This window comes from Haliaeetus albicilla, chromosome 16, assembly GCF_947461875.1.
Source record: "Haliaeetus albicilla chromosome 16, bHalAlb1.1, whole genome shotgun sequence".
Taxonomy (NCBI): domain Eukaryota; kingdom Metazoa; phylum Chordata; class Aves; order Accipitriformes; family Accipitridae; genus Haliaeetus; species Haliaeetus albicilla.
Genome location: NC_091498.1, coordinates 19520945 through 19546349, shown reverse-complemented (window position 1 = coordinate 19546349; position 25405 = coordinate 19520945). Strand labels below are relative to the sequence as shown.

At 42.9% G+C, this 25405-nt stretch overlaps 1 protein-coding gene across 2 annotated transcripts; it reads left to right on the top strand.

Annotated features, from left to right (window-relative positions):
* On the top strand, window positions 1-25405 carry RIC3 (RIC3 acetylcholine receptor chaperone). Of its 2 annotated transcripts, none has more exons than XM_069803792.1 (6): window positions 1-197; window positions 7885-8108; window positions 9376-9451; window positions 11588-11681; window positions 18674-18819; window positions 19930-25405. In XM_069803792.1, the coding sequence occupies exons 1-6, from the start codon at window positions 50-52 to the stop codon at window positions 20418-20420; spliced, it is 1179 nt and encodes a 392-aa protein (XP_069659893.1). In that variant the 5' UTR covers window positions 1-49; the 3' UTR covers window positions 20421-25405. The 2 variants fall into 2 exon arrangements, with proteins under 2 accessions (XP_069659893.1, XP_069659892.1); XM_069803791.1 differs by having other exon boundaries at window positions 18671-18819.

Here is a 25405-nt window from a genome sequence, read left to right as displayed (position 1 = left end):
CCGGCGCGCTGAGGGGCCGGTAACGGCTCCGCGGCGGCCGCGGGTCGCCATGGCGTACTCGACGTGCTGCAGGGTGGCCATGGTCTCCTGCCTGGTGCTCTGCGTCTCCCTCCTGCTGCCGCGGACCTTCTTGTCTCGGGGCGGCGGGAGGCAGGAGCCCGGGGCTGCGCCGCTCGCAGCGCCCGCGCCGCCCGAGGGTAAGAGGCCGCCGCGGGCCCCGCCGGCGGCGGCGGCTCCGCTGAGGCGAGGGCAGGTCGCTCCTCGCCGCCAGTCCCGTCCCGTCCCGTCCCCCGCACCCCGTCCCGTCCCGGTGCGCCGAGGTCCGTGTTTCGGGGGCCGAGCGTAAAATGCGGGCGGTGGCTCCGCGATGAGCCCGGGCCGGGCCCTCGCCGGGGGCTCGCTGGGCGGCGGGCCGCGCTGGGCCCGGCCCCGGGGCTCCCCGGCCCCGGGGGTGCTGCTGCCGGCGGCCGGGCCGTGTGTGAGCGGTCCTGGGTTGCACGGCGCGTCTGGAAGGTGCTCTGCCGCCGGGTATGAAAACGTAGCGTAGTTTTAATCCTTCCCGTAAGTGTTGCCCGCGTCACTCTCATGCTCTGTCCGTAACCACGGGTGGAGAGTCAAAGATTGAATTTACCGTTCTCGCTGTGATTTACCTTTTCGCTTCAGAAAAAGATAGTTTAAAATCCTCGACACTTCATTTTATTTGTTTTATGCAAGTGGGGTACTTAAGCTATTGAAGAGAGACATACTTTTTTTTTTTTCATTGTGATACATCACTTTTTATCTCAAAGCTTCATTATTTTGTTATTTTCTGTAAGGAATGCTTTTGTTGTTGCATGTGAAATAAAAGTTCATTTGAATCGTCTTCATTGTTTAGTTTCCTGCTCCAGTATTCTAAACTTTGTTTTCATGCACCAGATTCTCATAATAAATGTGCCACATGATGACTCATTTAGACTCTGGTCCTGTCCATGCAGTCCCTCGAGCTGTGTCCTTGCCTGCCCTCCCACTCTGCATGTCCCCTCTTAAGTTCTAGAGGAATGGGTTCATACAAGCATCTCCCATTCTTTTTCTGTCCATTGCCTTTTACTGCAGGTTTTTCTCCCCAAGGTACTTCACAAAAGTAGCTAGTATCATAGCCCCAGGCTTTGGCAGAGAAAGAGTTTTCCCCGGGGCTGCCCACAAGCCAGAGATGAGGCTGATGGAAGTACAGAGAACTTCTAAGTTGTGCTCGACGCTGTACAGGGACTCATGTTCAGTGACGTCTGCATCCTTCCAGCAGCCTGGTTCTTATGTGACCGTACACTTCAGTGACATTGATTTCATTTGGCCAGGGATTTTAAGGACTTCAGGCTGAAGTTACTGCTGAAACAATGTTTGTTGAACCGAAATACATGACTCCTATACTACAGCTACCCTTCCATGCTTGCTGTGTGTATTCTTGGTCTTTAGGAATTTGAATATAGGTTCATCAGCACTGCAGGTCTACGGGTTTATAGTTCTGTTGCAGAATCTCTTAACACTGAAAACCTGAATGGTAGCTGATTTTTTTGGTATTGCATCAAGAGCGGTACTGTGAGGGCACGGTGCTGGGCCCCGCAAAGGCCCAGCAGACAGCACAGGGGCTCAGTGAAGACTGGAGAGTTACCTGCCTGAAGCAGGGATGGGAGCTGACACTCTGGGTGGTGGTACCTGTCTCTGTTAACTTTTGCCCCTGTGCAGCTCCTGACTTTGATCCCACAGTGATGCCAGGTGATGGAGTTTGACAGACCCTTTTCCCACAGCAATGCCGTCTTAGGCAGTTGTCAGTTAATGTTCTGGTGCTTCTTTCTTTGGCCGGAGGATGGACTGAATTGAATTGATCTTAAAAAAAAAAAACAAAAAACAAAAAAAACTTGCCCCCAAATTCTTTTCAGTGACATCTGTTTGATGAATGATGTTCATACCTGTTCTAGCACAGCCTGCTTTAAGCAGTGCTGTCATAAGCTGACTAATCACAGCCACAGTTAAATGCTTGAAATAGGTAACATCAATACTCTTTCCATCATCAATATGTAGTATCAATACTCTTTCCATCAGGAAAGGAGATCACAGTACAGCATGAGATAGTGTGTGCCTGGTGCAGAGCGAGCGCTTGGCGTGCTCTTCTGTTGCACTCCAGCGCCTGTCTTTGGCTGAGGACATAATGCCTCACCTCAGCTGATCCATTTCAGATGAGAATTTATAGTGTATATTTTCAATTTGATAGCAAGAATTTCATTACACCTGCTCTGTAGACCAAACTTTATTTCACCTGAAGTTATTTTTTTATTGGAAGAATAAATCTTGATTGAACAGTTCGATTCATATATCTGTCATTAGTCGTCCTCTTCAGTGAACTGATAACTGCAGTTATCTGACAGAAGTTTCAGGGACTTGAAGTAATCATGTCATTCTTGAAGTTAATGAAGTGCTTATGGTAGTCGTGGGGGCAAAATGCCTCTGAATAAAACATTCTTAAAGTTTACTACCATTTATTAGAACTCAGTGTTACCAGAAGGCTTTTTATCAAAACAGTCTTTAAGTGTGGGAATGGCGCTTTCTCCAATAAAGCCATTTTCAGAGGTTTCTTTTAGGAAAATGGTGAGCATAGCACTAAAGAAGTTAGTATTATCTTTCAGACGGAAAGGTTGTTCTTTTTCACAGTAACAGTTTCATGTATATGAAAGAACTTATTTAAAGAATTTACTGTCAATGTATCACATTTCTAATTTACTTCATGGACAGGCATTAGAATTTTTTTTTTAAGTCTTTTGGAAAATAGCAAAAAAAAGAGCCACTAGCAGTTTAAAAAGTACTTTTAGGTCTAGTGTTCATAAATATATGCCATGCATTTTGTAAAGCTACTCTCTAAGTTGGTAGTTTAACAAAAACCTTACAGCTCCATGACAATAGGTGTATAGTCTGCATTCTTACGAACAATTGAGTGGCATCAGCTTTACAAGAAAAATACATGACTGTTCAGGTTAAGCCTCTGCCCAGCTTGGATTTGTGCAATGCACACGTCGGTTGCCTGCAGGTGTCCTTACTTAAGAAAATTAAGATAATTCCATTTTGGGTAGTTTGTGTTCCTTTTTAACCTCCACCTGCAGTATTTAATAATGTTCAAGCATTTGACTGTGTCCACCTGTGCGGTGGTTTAAAGTAAGGATTTTAAAATTGTCATTCCTTCTAACCTTTTTTGGATAGGTTTTTAAAGTTGTGTTGTTGGGAGCACAGCTAGAGCTATTTTGTAAATGTCAGTAAAAGAGCAAGAACTAAATGGACACATACTGTGTGTCCAGTTCATCTTGGTGTTAACGCAGTCTGCCAGGATGAGAAGTATTTATAAAAAGATTTAGAAGAGAAAAATATAAATGACTGCATGTGTAAAAAATCTAAAACATGGGTGTTGGGATAGTGTATAATACTGAAATAGAGTAGAGCCTCAACAATGAACCGAACATGAACTTGTGTTATAAAAAAGCTTAATTACTTGGGCTTTCTGTGGGCAGAGGTGTTGGGGAAATTTAGAGGGTGTTAAAGAACAGCAGCAGAAATTATATAGTGGCTTGAAAGAAAATTTAGATTAAATGTCAAGAACACAGTTTCTGAATAGATTATTCTAAGCCATTATACTAAACATGGAGGCTATGCAAGAAAACCTAGGAGAACACTTTCAGTCTAGAGAAGATCAAGTTACTTTATCATGGAATCTGTGTTTCTTTCTGTGTGTTGCCACTTGCAGCTTTAGAACCCTTTGGCCAATTCGTCTCATTGGACAGAGAGAGAAAATAAATGTCTTATGAAAATACACTGCTGAGAGGGGCTAAAGATTGATTCAAGTGTCCTGAGACGAAGGCTTCAGTAGAAATGCTTCTTTATTGGCGTCTACCAGAGAGGGAGGTCTTGCATATCCTTCTTAGCAAAAGCTTTGCTTAGAGCACACATCATCTTTAAATATCAAGTCCAACAGAGCAGGGGAGAAAAATGTACAAAACTCTGAGTTCTGGTTTACAGAAGCATTCATTTCTGATCTCTGTGACTGAAAAAGCGGTGGTTTCCTTTTTCAGTCACTACGATGAACAATTTACCAGGAAAATGTAAATGGCACCTAAGCATGCCTACATGTGGGAGTCAGAGTGTAGTTTGAAGGTAGGTCTGAGGACTGGAATTTGCATTGCTGAGGCAGGAGAATTGTTCTGTATCCTAATGTCACATGTTTTTTCAGTTAAAGCTTTTGCAGAACATCTAGCTGGTTTGTTCTTGGGCTGTGTTTTTTTTGTTTGGTTGGTTTTGCATGCACAGTAAGGAATAGTAAATGTCTTACTGGGAAAAAACACAATCTTAGCGTTTCCAAACCAAAGTAGCGTAACCGTGGTTTGGGGATGAAAACAAAGAAAAAAGGCAGAGCGCCTACTGCAGAGCATGAGCAGAACTGTGGGTGCTGTCCTCCTGAGGAGCAGCTTGGTTGAGATTTGAGGAGTGATGAGAACAGCATCCTTTGCTTTGCTGTCAGCTTGGACAAGTCACACACACGTCCCAGACTGCCATTTCCCATCTCTAACCCTCCTGGGGTCTAATGCTTCCTGGGGTCTGAAGAACATGCACATTTTATAAATTAAGTCATGTATTGTAAATCTCCTGATGAACGGAGTGCAAACTTAATGTAGCAACAGCCCATATATACTGTATGTCTGTAGTGGTTTAACCAAACTTTATTTTTTTATTATATGTGTATGTATGTATCCCAGCATTTTACAGGTGGTCAGATGTTGCAGAAAGACATATTACTGAGACTAAGAGTTGCTGAATTATACAATAACTTAAGTCTAAATAACTTTATAAATAGTCAAGTTGGGCTCAGTAGCAATTCATAAGCCCCATTAGGTAGAATACATAACAGCTTTCTTGGAAAAAAGACACTGGGATGGTCTGAATATTATCAGCTGATTGGCTGTTGTATTAGGTGTGCTATAAATACACTTTTTAAGATTTGCTTTTTTCAGTTGAGTGTTAATATCGTTAAAAGATGAAAAAAACCCACAGTAATTCAAACGTGATACTGCTGTTAAGGACTTCATCTACATTCAGAAACCTACAGTCTCTTCAAACAACAAATGTTAGCTGGGGCATAATTTCATTTGTGGACTTAAAGCTATTGAAGGCACAGGATTAGACAAAACATGCTCTGCTTGCCATGTAGCTGGTTTGCAAAGATGATCTGAAGCATTAAACTGACAATTAAACGTGTTGGGTAGACCTCAGGTAAAAATATTGCAAAGCCAGGTAGGTTGTACTCGGTGGAGTTACCACATGCAGCAGTCAGGTCTGCATGAAGGCAGCCCTCAGGCTGTCGCAGGGGAGTTGAGAAATGTTTCAAAAGCAGAGCAGCACTGTGGCACCCTTCAAAGCTAAATGGAGGTTAGTGCTTTTCCCTTCCCACAGCAGGGAAAGTGTCCTGTTGAAGTACTCACCATGAGCACTGGCGGCTGGATGGGGCAGCAAACAAGGACCTTCTGTGCTCATGTAGAGGTGTCGCTTGATTTTATTGATGGAGAGTATGTTGTTGTCTCCATTTGAAAGTGGTTTGTTTCATCCCTGGAAGTGTGGAATCCAGTACCGGTGTGTGCGTTAGGGTGCTGGGTTTTTTCATAGCATGAGGTACCTTGTTTAATTGACAGTGGCACCCAAATCGCTATGCATTTCCATTTATATACTGTGTATTTGATGGCATTGTGCATATGATGCTTTTAAGTTGCCTGTGCCATCCATTTCCTCTATAATTTGCATGGGTTTTTCACCAAAAACAAGCTATGGAAAATATTTTTTTTAAATGAGGAAATCATTATAAAGGTTTAAAAATCAACAGGGAAGATTTAGAACTAGGAGCTATGAAATTCCGCTTTAAAATTATTTTGATAATGAATGACTAGTGTGTGTCCCTTTGGCCTGATTATCTTTAATTGAATTGAATCTTTTAAAGCACAAAAGAGGCCTTGTGGATAATTCAGAAAACTATTCCCTTTAAATACCGTTTCACATTTGTCAATTATTTTCTGCTTTCTTCATCTCTTTTTTTAATAAAGAATATTGGCATGAGTATAAGATGTTTTACAAAGGTTTTCCTACCCTGCTGTTTCATCCATTCATTTCAGCGATACTGCTCTCTACCTGACATCACACTTGTTTCCACAGTGACCTACTGCTACAAGGCGTTCCTGCTGGAGCAATGGGACTTTCTTGTAAATAAGATGCTATGCTTTCCGTCACAGGCTTTGACTAATACACTGAAATTAAAGTGCATGGTAACAGCTTCCTCAAAGTTAAGCTTGAGCTAGTCTGAGAGTGGTTTTGGTCAGTGGTGGTATACCTGGGCAGTGTCACTAAAGCCTACAGCACTCAAAGAACGTATGCCATCACCTACAAGAAAAATGTGTTTTTAATTGCAGGACTTCACGAATTATTGATATCACTTCCTAGTATGTATTTATTGTAATTTTCTGTGCTCAGGAATTTAGCTGCCTATGATGCTGTTTCCTAGCAAAAGTAAATGTGAATTTAATCTAATTTTCTCTTGTCTTGCTTCTCATAAAAACATCTGCAGCTGGGTACTCACAGCCGTAAAGTTAGTTCTTTTCAGCGCTATTTCAAACCTGGGTTTTGTTTTCTTTATGCAAGTGCATGCAGCCTGCCCCAGCGCCAGCGAGCAGTACCCCAGCTGCCTGGCTTTCCGGCTGTGTGTGCCAGGGAGGGGGGTTGCAGCTGGCGTCAGGGGGTGAGCTGCAGCCCGGCCTGGCAGTCCCCATCTCTCCAGCCTCCGTCCAACGCCTCCTCTCACCAGACTTGGTGGCGGAGTAGCTGAGTAATTCAGTTCAGTCCCAATCAGTGGAAGAGAGCGCAGGTGCGAGTCCAAGCTGGATATGGAGCTAGAAAGCAGGATGTCAAGGACACAGAGGAGTAAAATAGTGATTTTTCATGGCAAAATAGTTGAATTGATGGCAGCAAGAAAATCAAATCGTGTTTGAGCTTAGATTTATTGATATTCCAGTGCCTTTCAGTTGAATCAAATTGTCCACAGCACTGTTTCAGGCTCTTTGCAGTCTTACTCTAGCATCCATGTATCCATTTATGCTCACTCCCCTTTCTTGTTTTAAATTATCTCTGCCTTTCTCAAGGCTAGAAACCATTTTTTTCCCCTCTAAAATGCCAAAGATAATATGTCCCAAGCCATATTCAGTCTCCTCTCTTACTTTGCTTTACCTAACACCTTTTTAAGGAGAACAGTTTGAGGTGCCACCACTTTTCTTTAACTTTCATTACTCATTTGGTAAAATCAGGTAAAATACTATTTCTTATGGCAATAGCTGAAAATCTATACTGGGCAAACACTGCAGTCGTGTATCACGATGTTTGATGGGTAGTGGTTTATACATGAATGTGCCTTTGTGTAATATTGAAAGATCAGGTTCACAGCAGAAAACCGATAACGTTGTTGGGGTTTTTTTGAGCAGAGAACCAGAAGTAAGAGTTAAGGTTTTCATCCTGTTAGGGGTGCCGATTCATAGGATCTTTGGACAAGTAGATACCTGTTAAAATCCATGTTTTGTTAATTGCCCTGCCAGCTTTTCCTCTTCTTAAAATCAAGAGAGTAGTAGTGCATACCTGCTCCTAGCGCTATATATAATAAGTGACTGAGGATTGAGCTTACAGACTTAGTACTTGCAGTCCAACAAGTTGCTTTATTCATCACTGGTGGTGCATTTAAAAGTAGAGAAGATAGGTCAGCCACACCTGCTGCAGTTTTAGGCTGCATGTAAAAGGGTGAAAAGTAATAGAAGAAAAATAATTGTGGGGTTTTTTTTGCAGGGAAGCTTGGTCGCTTTCCACCAAGGATGCATTACCAGGCCACTCCTGACAGCCGAGCTGCCCCTCATTTTCCAAGGTCTCACCTTGCTGAAGCAGTTGCGAAAGCTAAGGCAGGTGGAGGCAGTGGTGGAAGCGCTGGTGGAACTGGGAGAGGTCTTGTGGGGCAGATTATCCCTATATATGGATTTGGCATCTTCTTATATATCCTGTACATTTTATTTAAGGTAAGAAGACCAACATAAATTGAAAAGTCAGGGAAATAACAACTAAAAAAACCTCAAAACAGAAATGAAGTCCCGTTTTTGTGCCTGGTTCCATTTCAGCCTTGCTCAAAAAAAAAAGAAAGCTTATGCTGGACCTTTGACGGGTGGTTAAAAGACCAGTGTGTCCTGTGGTTTTTGCTATTGCAAAGACTGTAGCTAAGATTGCAGGGACGGGTTTCTGTGATCCTGTATTGGCCTCTGACTTCTTACAGTTTTTTAAAGCAGTTTTTTTTCCGATGGAAAATGTGTATGTCTAGAACAATGTTAGATTAATTTTGAATATACACATAGTATTCTTTTCTATTATGTGTGACTACATATTATATATACTGTATATGTCACATGTGTTATGCATTTAAAGTGGGAGAGAGGGAGTACAGTTATTGCATGCTTTCTGGAACAAAAGCACCATGTTGTTGGAGAGTGGGAGTTTTTAAGGTTGTATTGACCATGCTGGAACTGCCCTAGCTGAGGGACTGGTTGAAAGCTAGTTTAAAAAAGCACAGCCCAAATTCCCCTCAAGCATCTCACACGATTTGAACTTCTCATAGCTTTTTGTTACACAGACGTAACTTGCATGTAGGTGATGACAGTCAGCTGTGTGGGAGGAGGGAGAAGTGGACTTGTGGAAATGTTTTTTCCTTGGTGTGGGGGCTGAATCCAGACTGAGCAGTGTCTAAACAGTTGAGCCTGCTCTGGGCAGATAGAGGCAAGAACAAAATGAATTGGGTGAACTGATCAAACACAGAGAAGATAAAAGAAATGGATAGCCTGCAGCCTCTGTATAGAGCCAGCCAGTATCTTTGCTGCAGGTACAAAGTTGGTAAGCAATAATGGCAGAAAGCGTTGCGAGAGGGACAAGCAGGGTCACATATAATCCCTTCAGAACCTGTCCTTTGTTGCACAATAATTGCCCAATGAGTTTTTTTCCCTCCTGTATGCAGAAGAATGGAACAGATAAATATTCTAAAATGAAGAAGTTATTTTTGATGAGTTACGCTTTCACTATGCTTAAAAATATCATTTTTTCCAAGTGTCTTTCAGGAGTTTTCAGGTGGCAAGATCTCCCAGGCATCTTTCATGGCTGTCTTTTTTTGCCGCTGGGCATGCTTTTCTGTCGTTACTTTCTGGCATATTTTAGTTTCCTATCCTTTTTGCTGTTGCCTTTGGGGCTTATATGTTACTATTGCAGTAACTCATAGAAGGGTCATCTTTTTTCACACATCAGCTGGCTTCCAAAGGAAGAACCGCTGGAGAGCGGAAATGCCCTACTGCTGCACCTGGAAACTTGAAGAGGAAAATCAGTGAGTATGACTTGCGAGTTATATCTGTGTAGCTGTTGACTCTGTAGAGGGACAGTCCAACTGGGTTCTTAGGTTCTGGGCACACTGTAAAGCTGCTGTTCACCCCCGTAAAGAACAAGCCAGAAGCTTCTGTGTTGGAATGAGTAAGAGTTAAAGTGAATTACTGCACCGTCATTTTCTAATCTCATTCAGCTAATGAGACTCTGTGATACTAGCCTGATCCCAAGCCCCCCTGGAAGCAATGGCTTTTCATGAGGTTCACTGAATTAACTGTACGGATTTGCTGAAAAGCTGTGTAGCTAATGATTAAAAATGGATAATAGGATGTCCATCTATAATTATTCTATAATCCGTAATATTCTAGTATTAGTATATAAAGATATTATTAAAAGCTACCTCCATTTTTTTTAATTTGTGAATTCTTAGCTATCACCAGGCACTTCCCTACTTTTTCCCTTCCCTTTTTGCAATGCTTGAAGTTTTGATAAGAAAGCAAACAGTATTCTGGAATGTTATTGTGATTTTACGTGAACATCAGTGGGATAGATTCAACTATTTGTAGACATTTATTAGATAAATTAATAAGCTTACTGTTGAAGATTGGATGAGTAGTTACCATAACAGTATTTAAATGTGTTGTGTTTAGCTGGCTAAGTTGTAATAAGAAAGAAAAGTACTTAAGGCTTTATAGAAAGTGCTGGCTGTAAGGTAATTCTCTTAACATAGCTGTAATTATCTTGACATTAATGTGTATATTAGGAATACCTAATGTACTCAGTGCTATAGATTGTATTTTCAGTGCACTTGTACTGCATTGTGCCTGGCAATTTTGTGCAATTTATTAGCAACGGTAATTGTATTTTTTTCCTCTAATGCTTGGTAAGAGAAACTAACTTTGCAGTAAGTTAAATATTTGCCATCATTATAACCCAAAGAACTAGTGATGAAAATTATTCTGCCTTTTCTAGAGCTCTTAATTTGGATTCCTAAAGCATTCATTGCAAGCTGTAGCAGAGCAGGGGACAAGTCACTGGACTAGGAACCACTACCATAATGACTTGGAGGGAGTAACTTACTTTGCCAGTTTTCCTTCCCCTATTTTTAAAGTCTCAGACATGCAAAATAATGACATCAGTGGTAAGTTAAGTAATGACATTCTCTCCAGAATAGAGATTTTTCCAAAAGCAGGATGTTTATGGATGGCTTTCTCCATTCCTACTATGTTGGAGTTCCATTGTGCCTTTATGCTGCTTAAATGGGTGTGACTGTAGCAGCTGAATATTTAACTAACCCAGGCTGGTTTCATTTTGTTCTGCAGTGGGGAACAATGAAGTCTCAGCTATCAGATTTTGAGTGTGAGCTACAAAAGCCAAACAAGGAGCTCAAGCATTTTTGTTGACATCCATGGTGTTGCATCTTTACCGTTAACGCTTTCGGCTAAATTAAAGCCAGTATGGGTGTTCCTGCTTGTATTCATGTGTGTCTACTATTGTACTATGGACACATTTTTTGAAAAAAAATGCAACCATGGAAATACTGTGCTTTGCTCCCCAGCCAGACTCTGTGTGGCTAGCTGTTGTTCATCCCTGTAAGCCTGGCAGACTGTTAGCACTCACTGCCTACCCTGGCACACCTGTGCAGGGTTGGATGCCATCAAGGCCATGAACTTTATTCTCTTTGATAAAGATGTGGTTTCTCAAATCCTAGACTCATTAGAAAATGCTCAAGTGACCTTGTGTCTCCGTTCCCAAGGACTTAACAGGGAAATTCCACAAGAACTATTAATTCTGCAGTAGACAGTAAACCACTATGGTTTCCTTAGGGGAAAAAAAAATATGTATTTTCTTTTCCCTAACTTTAATCTCCACGGCATTTACAGTGGCCGACTCACTCTGCTTATTGGGAGGTTGCTTGGGAGTCTTTGAAAGAAGGTGATTTCTGTGTGTCCTATTACCCTTGGCAATAGTCTTCACCTTCTTATACCAGGAAGAGTAGGTAGAACTCTTCTAAGCTGCATGCTTTAGTTTCCTCACAGCCGATTTGGTTTCGTACAGCATATGCTACCTGTGATAATGGGACAGGGATACATTTTCAAAGCTCCTACTGACAGATCTTGGGATTTTGTTTGTTTTATAGCTGACTATGAGCTCACGCAACTCCAGGAAAAACTGAGAGAAACAGAAGAAGCTATGGAAAAATTAATCAACAGAGTAGGACCTAACTGTGACAGGTATGTTTCAAATTACAGCATTCTAAGGAGAGATTCTGCTCTGATTAGAAATTAAACTTTCCTACATAGGCTATATTAAAATAGCATTTTTATTACTACTTCAAATTGTAGAAATTTGATTTTACACATCACACTTTTTGTTCTTCAGTGTTTCTCTTTTCAGCATCTATGTTTAAAATAAATCATTTTTTCCAACTTCATTTTCCTTAAACAGAAAAACAACTATCCCTACCCTCCCCCTTTGTACAGTGCATTATTTGGAAGATAATGACAGGTATGCGTAAACAGAAAATAAAACATCTACATTTAAAGTATATAAAACAACCTGTCTTATGTGACCAAAGTAATACTGTGAATGATTCCGAAGAGACCCATTTGTTTTCTGTTATTTTCCAGTTCTATGGATTATTTTTCTAAATAGGAATGGTGTTACAATCTATGTAAATGCCTGTTAGAATATCCTTAAAATATTTCTTTAAGGGCAGAATTGTATAATAATCTGATTCCATAACTTAGTTCCACCCTGTAACCAGTAAATCCATGGATTTGCTTCTAAATATAAAAGAAAAAAAGAGTTGTAAAATCAGGATTTTAAAATTTATTATGTTTACTGTTTGCTATAAATCTGAGATCACTATTCTACATTATACAGAAACACTGGGAACAAGTCTATGTTTTTCATAAGGAGTGTAACAACACATCAATAGGAAAGTGCATAACTGCAGTATTTGAAAATTTAAATACCATGAATGTTAAGGTGATGTTTGCAAGCAAAAAAGCTAGCTCTTCAGGTTGTAACGCATGTTAACTTTGTCTGGATCAGTCAGTGTCTGTTTTAACCCATTCTGTAGGAACAATTCTGTGCCAAACTTGCACGTTATATTCATTTATGCTTCAAACCGCATTCTCTTTGAGCATGTAGTTTTGCCCACTTTGCACTGTGTCCTGGATTGCGGCTGCACTCGTCTCAGCAAGACAAGGTGCCAAACTTGCCTGTGTTAGGCCAGGTTCCAGCAGGAGAACCCCTAAGCTGCCCTGGTTTTGTTAGTGTAACAGAAGGATACTATTTTGACGGTTACTCTTCTCTGTTTTGGCGAGCTGACGCAGTGCTCTGTGTGTACCTTTAAGCTGCCAGAAACAGGCTTATGAGCTGCCCAGATATTGTACTGACTCGCAGGACAGGATATTTTTTACTGAGAAAATGGGTTTAGAGTCTGACCCAGTATCTGTTCCACTCTGTGTTATTGGCTCAGGGCCTTTATTTAGTAGAACTTCCCTTCTTTGTTCAACCAAACTATTTATATAGATGGATCTAAAGGCCTCAGGGGAAATCAGAATCTGAATCTAATAAAGAATTTTGTATGTAGCATCTTTAAAGAGAAGGGGAAAAGCACCTCTAGATGGAGCAAATAGGTGTTTTTCAAATACCCCCAGACTTTGAAGCTTTCTTAATCTACACTGTGATACTCATTAAGTTCAGTAATACTGGATGAATGTCTTAAAATAAAATGTATGGCTAGAAAGTGTAATTAGAGCACAGAGTACAGTGCTAGGCTTATTCAACCTGGATGTTGATAGATTTAAATTAAAAGGAAAGAGGAGGAGAGCAAAAATGACTTGAGCTCCATTTACTAATATGCAGTTAAACAGAAATCCTTATAACAGAAAAGTCAGAGAAAGAAATAACTTGTATCAAATTTAAGCTAGTGCTGAAAGACCCCAGGTGAGACCATGGCCCATTATACTAGATATGGCAAAGTGACTCCCAGCCTGCCAAATGAAATATTGGTAACCAAACCAATTGTCACAAAACCCAATGTATTGCTACGAGGATGACGATCCTGCAGTATGAGAAACAAACAGGATGAACTGGAAGCGCTGGTCAGCTCCCAGAGCTATGGTATCCTTGGTATTACTGAGACTTGATGGAATGAGTCCCACGATTGGAGTGCAGGGATGGAGGGCTACAGGCCATTCAGGAGGGATAGGCAGGGCAGGTGAGGTGGAGGTGTCGCACTATACGTACGGGAGAGGTTTGATTGTACAGCCCTTGGTGATGGTGTGGTTGAGAGCCTCTGGGTGAGGATTAGGGCGATGGAAAACAAAGGAGATGTTGTAGTGGGTGTCTACTACTGATCGCCCAGCCAGGAGGTAAGCACTGGTGAGTTATTCTATAGGCAATTAGGAGAAATTCCAGGATCGGTAGCCCTTGTCCTTATGGGAGATTTCAACTTCCCAGACATCAGCTGGGAGTATCATACTGCTGAGATGAGCAGGTCTTGGAAATTCTTGAAGTTTGTAGGAGGTAACTTCTTGTCACAGGTACTTGGTGAGCCAACTAGGCAAGATGCCCTCCTAGACCGGCTGTTTGTGAATAGAGAAGGACTTCTGGGGGATGTGATGATAGGCGGATGTCTTGGCCACAGCGATCACAAAATGGTGGACACTAAGATTTTCAGTGTAATGAGAAAAAAGAACAGTGGAGTTGCTACTCTGGACTTCAGGAGAGCAAACTTTAAGCTATTCAGGGGGCTATTTAGCAGAGTACCCTGGGAATCTGCTTTTGAGGGCTTAGGAGTCCACGAGTGCTGGCTTCTGGAACCACCTTTTGTCTTAAAATGAAATGTATTGTTAGAAAGTGTAATTAGAGCACAGAGTTCTTGAGCTCCGTTTATTAATATGCAGTTAAACAGAAATCCTTACAACTGGTATCAAATTTAATGCTGAAAGACCCCAGGTGAGACCATGACCCATTACACTAGATATGGCAAAGCAACTCCCAGCCTGCCAAATGAAGTATTAGTAACCAAACCAAAGGATGTATTTTGCATTGTCACAAAATCTGATGTATCACCGTAACACACAGTGTTTGTAATAGTGCTGAGGTCTGAGCTCGTGCCTCAGTGTCCACTCACTATACTGCAGGAGCATTCTCCTCCCAGCTGAACTGCTCCAGGATTCATCCTGGCTTTTTCCTTCTGGTGAAGATTCTTAGAATCCCAAGACATTCTAATTTTGTATATTTTCTTTAAAAAACCATTGCTTTTGAAATCCAGATGAGCTTGGAAGGACAGTTTATTCTTGGATAATCCTGTACCACAGAAAGAAATCCTGTTTCAAAGGAATAATATATACTGTGCTGTGCAATTTTATTCTGCTTTCTTCTCTAGCAAGTGTACGTGTTGTTTTCTTGCTGTGGCTTATCCTGCTCATTTCTTTTCCTTTCAAAAGCATTTGAGTGAAGTGAGGCTGGAAGACATCTCAGTACTATTAGGTGGTTTTCTTAGATGGGATAGCTAGTATTATCGAGTCCTGTGTTGTAGAAGGTAGGCAGGCAGAAACTTGGATTTGATTTTTTTTAGTGAGGCTTGAAGACCAACCTCCAAACCAACTAGGGAGACCTCCTTCCAAACCAGCACACCAGTTGGAATTGCTACAGCCTTAAGTACAGAAACCCCCTTGCAGAAATGCAAAACTTTCAAAAAGTACAAGTACAGGTACTTTTAGTAAGGCCTAGCATGTATTAGCAAGGACTAGAAGCAAGGTAAAGAAAGCAAGAGGAAGAAAGAACTACCTGGCCAGGTCCTCAGCAATGTAACCAAACTTAAATTAAGAGATGGAAAAGGTAATTGTTACCTAATGCACACACTTAAATAGGTAGTACATAGTACCTAAGGATATAATGATTCACAGCTCTGAGAAAATCTGGCACTCTTCCCAGCTCTTTTTTCAACAAGTTATAAATTTAAATTACACAGTTTTGTAATTTATCATCACATCCTATCAGTAAGGGGACCTCAGTAACTCCAGTTTCTAAATGTAGACCTTTATAGTCCAGTATCTCTCAGCAAAGATGAGGAGCCTTGCTGGGAATTTGATGATTCAGAAATAAAGATTTGATTGATGGGTATATAGGGCTCTCTGCATTAAAAGCATGCATATTGCTTTTTTCCAGCCTTTTAGCAGAGTGTTTTAATGTTAGGACAGTGATATAATGTGCACAAAAGATTTCCCTACCCATTCTCACAGATGTCTTACCCATATTCTTTTCACCACTGTCTGTAAAATTTGGTATTTTGAAACCACTTTAAATTGAAGAATACTCGTAAATATTTTTCTCAATGGGAGTATTATGCAATACTCTCTTGCAAAAAAATCTCAATTCCTGGTAATTAGGTAAGAGGTAAAAGTAATGCATCTCGATTACCTGTTTTTAAAGTCCTGTTTACCAGGCTGTCAATTGGAAAAAAATTACCTTTTTACCATAAACTGAGCCAATGTGATATGGAAAAGAGGGAGAGAGAGAGAGAGTCTGTACTCTGTGGGGTGCCATTTTGGGGCTATAGCTGCATTTTAATAGTGATTATTTTAAGATCATGAAGCAAAAAAATACCAGTTGACATGTCTGAGATACCATGTTAGATTATGGATTTTCACTGCTGTCATGATAGCTCTTTAGGAAATGTTCTGATCTCAGCGTAAGAATACAAAGCTTTTACATTACCTGTTAGTGAGTACTTTGGGACTCTACAAAACATAAGATTGCCACTATGAAAAGTAATAGCTGTGTTGGAGCTCCAAACACACAGCAAAAATAATGACCTTTTCTTACACTGTAAACCTTTTCCATCTGTTGTCCTCTTAGTATTCTTAAGTGCATTATACTCTGTACACAGGCAGCCAGATGTCTTATACATTGCCAGCATCCTACGGTAAGTCTTCCTAGAGGCCTTAAATGAAGTAGAAATAGTGCATGGGCTTTGGTTTCTCCCTCTCTACAGGGAAATTTGTCTTTTAAGCAAGGTATCTGGAGGAGGAGTACTCTGAAATACAGACATCTTGTGTTGCAATAGGACAGTAGTGCTTTCTAATGAGACCATCCAGCATATTAGGAATTTTCCTATATGAAATGCCACAGTGATGCAGCTGCATTGTTTGATCCTATTGTCTGCGCTAGCATATCTCCCCATTGTGCTCAACAGATAGGCCTCTCTGTCTTTATCCAGGTGATATATATTCAAATTACATACACTTTTGTCTCTAAAAGGAGGATTAGTTTGGCAGTTCTATTACAGCTTCTGTCAAAGGCAGCTAGCTGATGAAACCATTTCTTTTTGTGTGCCTCTTAATGCACATCTCAAATTCTACATCTGCATAACCCAGGCTTTTGAGCAGATGCTGTCTCACACCTTTGCTTGTTCTGTGGAACAAACTGCCACCACAACTTGAGGGGACTCAGTGCAACCTCCATATAGCGTTGGGACCGTATCAGCTTTTCAAATTGTGGGGCAAAGTGCCCCTCAGGGGAAGCGCAGAGAAGTGATGTTTAGCCTTGTGATCTCAATCAACCAGTTTAATCTGGGTAGCTGCTAATGAAACCAGTGGGCCTGCTCCTGAGCTAAATTCAGTTACAGACAACTGTGTGTGCAGCTGTGCACAAAATCTAGCCCAGGGTCAGCGCTTTGCTCACCATCGCACAAACCAGCAGTATGATGCTGATCTTTTGGCTTTAAACCAGTATGATTCTGCTGCCTTTAGGGGAGTAACTATCGTGTCACCATCATTCCCGTATATGTAGAGTAGCACAAAGTACCTATTAAAGTGCTGCTTTAGTCACAACAGTTAGTAAGAGGAAAAACTGAAGGACACTGCAAGTTTTCAAGTTTATGAGAATTCAGGCACCTGAAACAAGGTTTAGGTAGATACTAATCACCTAAATCCAAAATGACTAATCTCTTTCCAGCTCCCCTCTTCCCAACTCACCCCTAAGATTCACTGAGCAGCTGTCTAATCTTGGAGATTATCTGTCTATATGATGGTCTGGAGATCACCAGAGACCATCCGTCTGAGCTCACATACCACCTACAGTTCAGCATTCTGCACGTGCCAAGGGCTACCCTCTCTGAGTAACTTAGGGGCAATAGATCCTGCCTAAAACACAGCGAGATTCAAACGAGCACCAGCATAGTGCCTCAGTCCTCTGAGAGGCTTGAACTGGCACTTACACAGAGATCAAGCACCTGCTCAAGAACAACTTGAAACTCAAGATAAAACAAGCGCAACAGTCAGAACCATTTTCACCCCTAAGTACAGCCAGTGTCTTTCTTATTCTGACCTACTGTGCTCAGATCTCCACCCTCCAAATACTTCTTTTTTTTGTCTGTAAGATTTTTAGACTATTTTTCTTCCAGAGAAAATAACATGTAATGACTACATGATCTTATCTATTGGAAGCATTTTTGTTACAGCAGTAAGTAATTGCATTACCTGAGCAGTAGCAATTACTAGAATCAGCAGTGTAGAACCAGACAAAATTATAGTTTGCTTTTAATCTGATAAAAATCTCAGTCCTCTCCCAGTCTCCCTCTGATTCTAAAGGGCAAGTACCTTCTTCTCATTTTTAAATCTTCCTTCCTGCTTCTTCCCCACCTCCCCACCAGGCAGCATTGTTGACTCTATAACAACATCATGATCTGTCCAACTGACATTTCTTAATGAGGCCTTGCAAATTTATTACCTTTAATGGTCATAATTAGGGATCATTAGACTCTTGAGACTAATGTCTGTGTGAGACATTTTGATCAGCGCCACAAGTTGTTTTAAATGTAGCATAGATTCTGAATTACATTTTCTTATACTGCTTCAAAGAAGGCATGGCCTTCTAATTCTCACCTAACACTCTTTCAAAGGCCAGAAATTTCTGTAGTGACTTTTGTACCATAACTTTTGCTTGTGTGTCACTTCCACCTTGCTCTCACATTGGCTGTACTTCCTTCCTTTACCTGTTTAAGTTTGCAGGCTTTCTGGATAAATGGATAAACCTCTGTACCAGGCTGAAGTGCAGACCACATGGAGGTGTTGAATAGTGATCATACTGCAGCCAGGTTTCTTCAGACTGTGCTGCTGGGATGGACCAAACAGTTGGATTCAAACTCTGTTAATAGTTTGTAATAATAGTGGACTGAATTCTGGTGTCTAATATTTTCTAGCAGGACTCAAAATGTTACAACAGACCAGGAAAAAAGGTTACTTCAGCAACTCCGAGAAATTACTAGAGTTATGAAAGAAGGAAAATTCATAGATGGCATCTCTCCTGAGAAGGAAGCTGAAGAAGCTCCTTACATGGAGGATTGGGAAGGTAAGCAAGAGCCTTTCTTACCATTACCCTGATGAGAAAAATTGAATAAGGATTACATGTTCAGATCCTTTCAAAATTTTTTGTTAACTTTATCTTCCTTTTCAGAAGTCAGTGTTCAAAACTTTGCAAGAGGCACTCTGATTTCCCAACCATAACAGAAAGAAAATAGATTTTGAGGCATCCAGCATTCCCTTCAGTGTAAACACTACACTATCATCTGCTGCCAAAAGTGGCATATGAATATTCACATATGCTTTATCTGCTGGTGGGTCTTGGCTGCTGTAGGTTTATATCTTTCCCTTTCTTTGCTGGGCTAGATTTCATGCAAAATCATAAAACCCTTGGAAATCAGAATCAATATGTTTTGGATAATTTACAGTTTTTACTTTTGATTAGTCATTCTTTGTTTGCTCCAATGTTGTAAAAGTAAACTCCAGAAGTCTCTTTTAAGAATTCTTTATTTTAATGTCCTTTCCATTCTTTGGTTTTTACTTGATACATAAATGTGTTTTCAAGATAGCCTAGTTGAACTGCTCACTATCATAACTTTAAATGCAGACTTAATTCCTTGTTAAGAAGCTTTCAAAAATGATCCAAAACATAAAGCATAAATGGTGGCCTTGAGCTCTGTTTTCTTAAGTCAAGCTCATGATGCATTTTCTAAAATGAAATGCACAGTCATTGACATAGCTGGTTTTTTCAACTTTATAAATAATGCTGTTTATAGCAAAAGTCTTCAAAACCTGAATCAGTCAATCTGTAAACAGAAACAAACAAAAAAATGTGATCTATTTGAAGATCTAAGACATGCAATTTTCACCTGTTAGCTCCCATAGCTTTCAGCAAAGCTCAGATATTCACTCCTTAAAGTCACGCTTTATCCTGGCTCCCTAAAAATAAGCGGAGTTTTCTCATCATCTCCCAAGAAGTCATGTTTTGCACATTCTTGCCATGGATTTAATACTGTGACATATACCTGACATTAAATAGATGACAGTTATACTGGCAGTGCTAAAAATTGTTCTAACAAACTTGTGCATCCATCACTGAAGTTGGCACTACTTTTAAATATTGGTGACACTTCAAGCTGCATATCACTTTATTCCTAAGGTTATCCAGAAGAGACCTATCCTGTCTATGACAATTCTGATCGCTTCAAGCGCAAACAGGACACGATCCTTGTAGATTACCCTGACCTGAGCCAGCCCTCTGCAGAAGAGCTGGCAGAAAGAATGGAGGGCATGGAAGATGAGGAGCATCTGTGCAATGAAACTCTGCTAACTGATCTCACCATGGGAAGAGACAGTCATGATTTAATGCAGAAAAAGGATGAGGTAACTGGCATCAGTGAAGAGGAGAGGGACCTTCATCACAGCCAAAGCACTGAGGAGTGCTGCTGTTGCTATGAGGATGACGACCCTGCTGTCATAGCAGAGAACGCTGGATTCCACTCTGAGAGCTGCAGTGAAGCAGAAGAGTCAACCCAAGAGGACCCATCTGTGGAGTCAGAAAATGAAAACGCAGCACTGAAGAAGCAAAAAGCCAGTGATTCAGATGAAACAGGCACACTGAGAAAGCGCAACACGAAAGGACTTGAGTAATAGGAACAATAGTGGATGTTACCCAGATTGAGAAGGTAGAGGTCATAAATTGTCGTTCATGTGGTTTTGTTCCCAGTGAAGAATTCTCTGTGTTCATCTCCTTGTACCAATTTCATTCCCATTGTAACAATCAGTCACGTTATCTACCTGAACTGGAAGCCAATGCCTTCATTCAGGCACTCTTGTCATGGCTTACCATGACGTTGCCAACAGCGCTTTGTCTTTGCTTTTTGGAGACTGGTATCATGGAGCAGATTATTCGGTTCAGATATTTGTGATTCTTTCTGATTCTGAAGAAACAGTCCATGTTTTTGCCCTTTGTCATCCCAGAGTTAACCAAATGTCTCTTCTGACTTTCTCAAGAACATCTGTTTGTGTGCTACCAGTTCTGAAAATTAATCAAATCCATATATATTTATAAGATTACCAGGAAGCTGGAGGAGAAAGTATGCCTTTTTTCTCTCACCTGAATGTTAACTGATCAGCAGAATAGACCACAGTCACACACGTGACTCTTTCTAAACCATGTCATTGCTGCTGTATGCCCAAGAAACTGTTGTCACTACAGTCCACAAAATTCATATGCTACCCCAACCCACAGCCCATTTCCTAGCTTATTCTGTGCTGCAGGACCAGTAGCCTCAACTATGTTGTGTTCCACAAAGAGGGTGAGCAAGACTGAAGCCTTACGAGTTTTCTTTGTCTTTGCCATAGCTGTGGTGCAACCCCCGCAGGAGTGCAGGAATCGGACCATACTTTGTGCTAGAGTAGAATACTAAAAATATCTACAGGGATTAAAAATAAAAGCAACAAGAAGGTTTGTCCTTAAAAGTAGAGAAGAGAGCAAGGGTGAACCTCAGACGGAAAAGAAACCCCACCACTTCCAGGCCCCAAGGACCTCCCTCACTGGCCTCCAACAGAGTCCTCTCACGGTGCTGGCCCAAAGGACGCCAGGCCCTCTCCTCCTCTCTCCCTTGGGCTCCGTGCAGAGGAGATGGCACCTCCCCACGCTCCAGGGGCAGGCCAGGAGATGGGGAAGAAGGGCCCACGCAACACTTGGCAACCAGCAGTTCTTTATGGAGTGCTGGGAGGCTTGCGCAGGCCGGCTGTGCCTCCCTTTCCCACCGGCAGGATGTCTGGATGCTTCCCTCCCTGTCAGCCGCTGTCAGGCGTGGGGGGCTGCGCCACTTGCAGGGAGCCGGGTTGCTGGGGGGTCACTGAAGACCCCTGACCCTCCTGGAACACCGTTGCCACCATCTCACCTAGGGGAGCCCAGGCGCGGGATGAGGAGGGGGCTGGAGCCCAGGCACACAAGGGGAGGTGGAGGGCAGTGCCTGTGCCCGAGGGGCAGCAGAAGGGCACAGGGGAGCGATCCCCAGGAAAGGGTCCCTCAGACCCCCGACCCTCCTCTTCCTCCCACGTGAGGCCACCTTTCAGGCCACAGGCCCCCCAGCTCCCAGAACAGCCACATTTGGCCACACGTTGCCACCACAGTGGCCTCCTGATGTCATGAGCTACCTCACTGCTCATTGTTCTGGACCCTATAAATACGGGGATTCCGGCAGCTGGCCCACAGTTCGCTGAGCTTCGAGGCACTCGGATTCCATGATTGGAAGAAAGAGGACCCACAGCAGCAAGGCGAGTGGCTGCCCACGTCTGTGCAGGAAGGCAGAGAGGTGGCTGCAGGAGGGGTGGAGGAAGAGGAGGAAGCGTTGGAGGGGGGACACCATCAGCCGCATGGTAGCGGTGGCCGTTGCTCATGTGGCTGATGGTCTGGAGCCCATGGAGGTGGATCCACTGGAAGACCAAGAAGAACCGATGGAAGTGGATCCACCTCCAGCGTGGCTCCCCTGGCACCACCACACCGTGCCAGGGCTCCCCTCCATGACCCCGTGGCAGCGGCATCGCAGGAACACCCGGCCAGCGCCCTACCATCGGCCCAGCCACCGCACCTGCCGTTAGCCGGGAGGCCCAGCCTCCACGCGTGGCCATCCAGTGGGCTCACCCATTCCATCTCCCAGCACCAACAATTCTTTTGTTGAGTGCCATGGGTGGGGTGAGCCCGTCTTTCCCATTCCACCCCTCACCCCCACCCCTCCTGAAGGGGTGCCATCTCTGCTCTGAGCCCCACGAAAAGGGGATGAGATGGCCTGGCTTCCACCAGGCTGCTGTGCCGGGGCGACAGGAGCTGTCCCTCAGAGGGCCACCGAGATCCCTGGGCCTGGAGGTGGGCTTTCTTCAGTCTGAAGACAAGAAGGTTGCCGGATGGGTGGCTGAAGGTGAAGCCAGACCCTCTGCGGTGGTGCACAAAGAATAGCAACAGATCAAGCACAGGAGTTAGTTAGACAACCGTTCCTTTGGAGAAGCAGAAGACTGCAGCTCTGCCAGGAAGAAGTGCTGGCCTTCAGCATGAAGGTCCCTTCTAGGTGCTTCAAGAGGAGCTCCTTTCAAGGTTGGGCAGTAAACAATTTTAAACAAACCCGAAACAATAAACCGAGAAAACAACAGTAAAAATGCTTTCCTCCTCTCTTGTTTGGTACTTTGGCGACTGCGTCTGGACTCCTCTGTCCCCTCCTGGTCTCCCCAGACCAGGAAAGACACTGACGCGTGGGGTGTGGGTCCAGCCCAGGGCCTTCGAGATGGTGAGGGGCCAGGGCACACGGCACATGAGGGCAGGCTGAGGGTGGTGAGACACTGGAGCAGGTTGCCCAGAGAAGGTGTGGATGCCCCATCCCTGGCAGTCTTCAAGGCCAGGTTGACCAGGGCTTTGAGCAACCTGGTCTAGTGAAAGATACCTGCCAGCCTCCCCTCTGTGCCTGGGAAGACCATGGAACAGATCTTCCTAGAAGCTAGGAGTGAGCCCAGGATATTAATACCTGGCTCAAGGACTGGTGCCTGCACCAAAACTTTGGGGTTTTAAACCATGGAAGAGCCTTTGAGAGACAAGGTAGGCTGGGTCCTGATGGGATCCACCTGTTCTGATGGGGAAAATGTGTCTTTGGGCGTAAACTGGTAGGGCTGATCGAGAAAGCTTTAAACTAGTATCGATGCGGGGAGGGGATACCAACAGGATTGGAGTTGGTAAGCCAAGGGTTGGCATGGCATCACCTGAGGGTGGCAATGCTAGTGGGAACATTTAAACTGCTCCTGGGAGCAGGGAGACCTCAGGAGCGTATCTGAAATGCTTGTATGCCAGTGCATGCAGTATGAGAAACAAACAGGATGAACTGGAAGTGCTGGTCAGCTCCCAGAGCTATGGTATCCTTGGTATTACTGAGACTTGATGGAATGAGTCCCACGATTGGAGTGCAGGGATGGAGGGCTACAGGCCATTCAGGAGGGATAGGCAGGGCAGGTGAGGTGGAGGTGTCGCACTATACGTACGGGAGAGGTTTGATTGTACAGCCCTTGGTGATGGTGTGGTTGAGAGCCTCTGGGTGAGGATTAGGGCGATGGAAAACAAAGGAGATGTTGTAGTGGGTGTCTACTACTGATCGCCCAGCCAGGAGGTAAGCACCGGTGAGTTATTCTATAGGCAATTAGGAGAAATTCCAGGATCGGTAGCCCTTGTCCTTATGGGAGATTTCAACTTCCCAGACATCAGCTGGGAGTATCATACTGCTGAGATGAGCAGGTCTTGGAAATTCTTGAAGTTTGTAGGAGGTAACTTCTTGTCACAGGTACTCGGTGAGCCAACTAGGCAAGATGCCCTCCTAGACCGGCTGTTTGTGAATAGAGAAGGACTTCTGGGGGATGTGATGATAGGTGGATGTCTTGGCCACAGCGATCACAAAATGGTGGACACTAAGATTTTCAGTGTAATGAGAAAAAAGAACAGCGGAGTTGCTACTCTGGACTTCAGGAGAGCAAACTTTAAGCTATTCAGGGAGCTATTTAGCAGAGTACCCTGGGAATCTGCTTTTGAGGGCTTAGGAGTCCACGAGTGCTGGCTGCAAGAACCACCTTTTGGAAGCACAGGAGCAGGCAATTCCACTCTCTCGTAAGTCAAGCAAGCAGGGCAGAAGACCAGCTTGGCTGAACAGGGAACTCTGCGTGGAGCTCAAGAGGAAAAAGAAATTGTATGATCTCTGGAAGTGAGGTTGGGCTTCGCAAGATCACAGTTTGTATATGCAGGAATTCAGCTGTGTCCTGTGAGTTCGTCTGGTGGGCCCACACAGTCTCCACAGACACAGCAAGCACACGTTGCACTGGAGTGTGAGATGAGAAATAATTCTATCATCACAGCACTAATGAAAAAACAAACTGAAATGAAAAGCCAACGAGTTTTCCTTCACTAACTCAGAGACTAATTGATAGGACTCCTTTTAATACCTGTGACAGAGCTAAAGACTTTGTATTTCTTTGCAGCACCAACAAGAGAAAATGATACCAGTGCAGGTTGACTGTGTGGTGTCAAAGAGTCTCAGTAGCTCAGTCCTGAGGTCTCACCCACAAGAGTTTCCCACCAATGGTGTTCTCCATCCTTCTTCATTCTTTCCAAGACATGGTGTGTCTCTTCTGTATCATGGTGAATGGTGATTAGGGGTTTTGTCCATTGCTTTGGATGTGTTATAGCAGTTGACGCAGGTCATCGTGTTGTAGTAGTTTCTTCGCCAATGTGAGATTCATTCTGATGGGGGTAGGCAATAAATCTTGACTCAATGTATAATTAGATTGTAACAATTGATAAGACCTAACAGGAGCTAAATAATTAAAGTTCCATCCCATAATTTTAGTAAAGTTACAAACACAAATATTTGAGTGATTGCTTGTATCTACAGTAATGTTATCTACAAATATAAAATCACAAAGGGTTCTCATACAAACACATCCTTTTCCAGTATATACAAGTACAATTTCAGGGGGTTCATCGGCATGTAGTTCACAATGACATTTTGTTCAGTGTCAAGACAAATGTTTTGGGCTTTGATGGTGTTACTCTCACAAATAAATCCTTGTTGTTCCCATACAACACATACATTTAA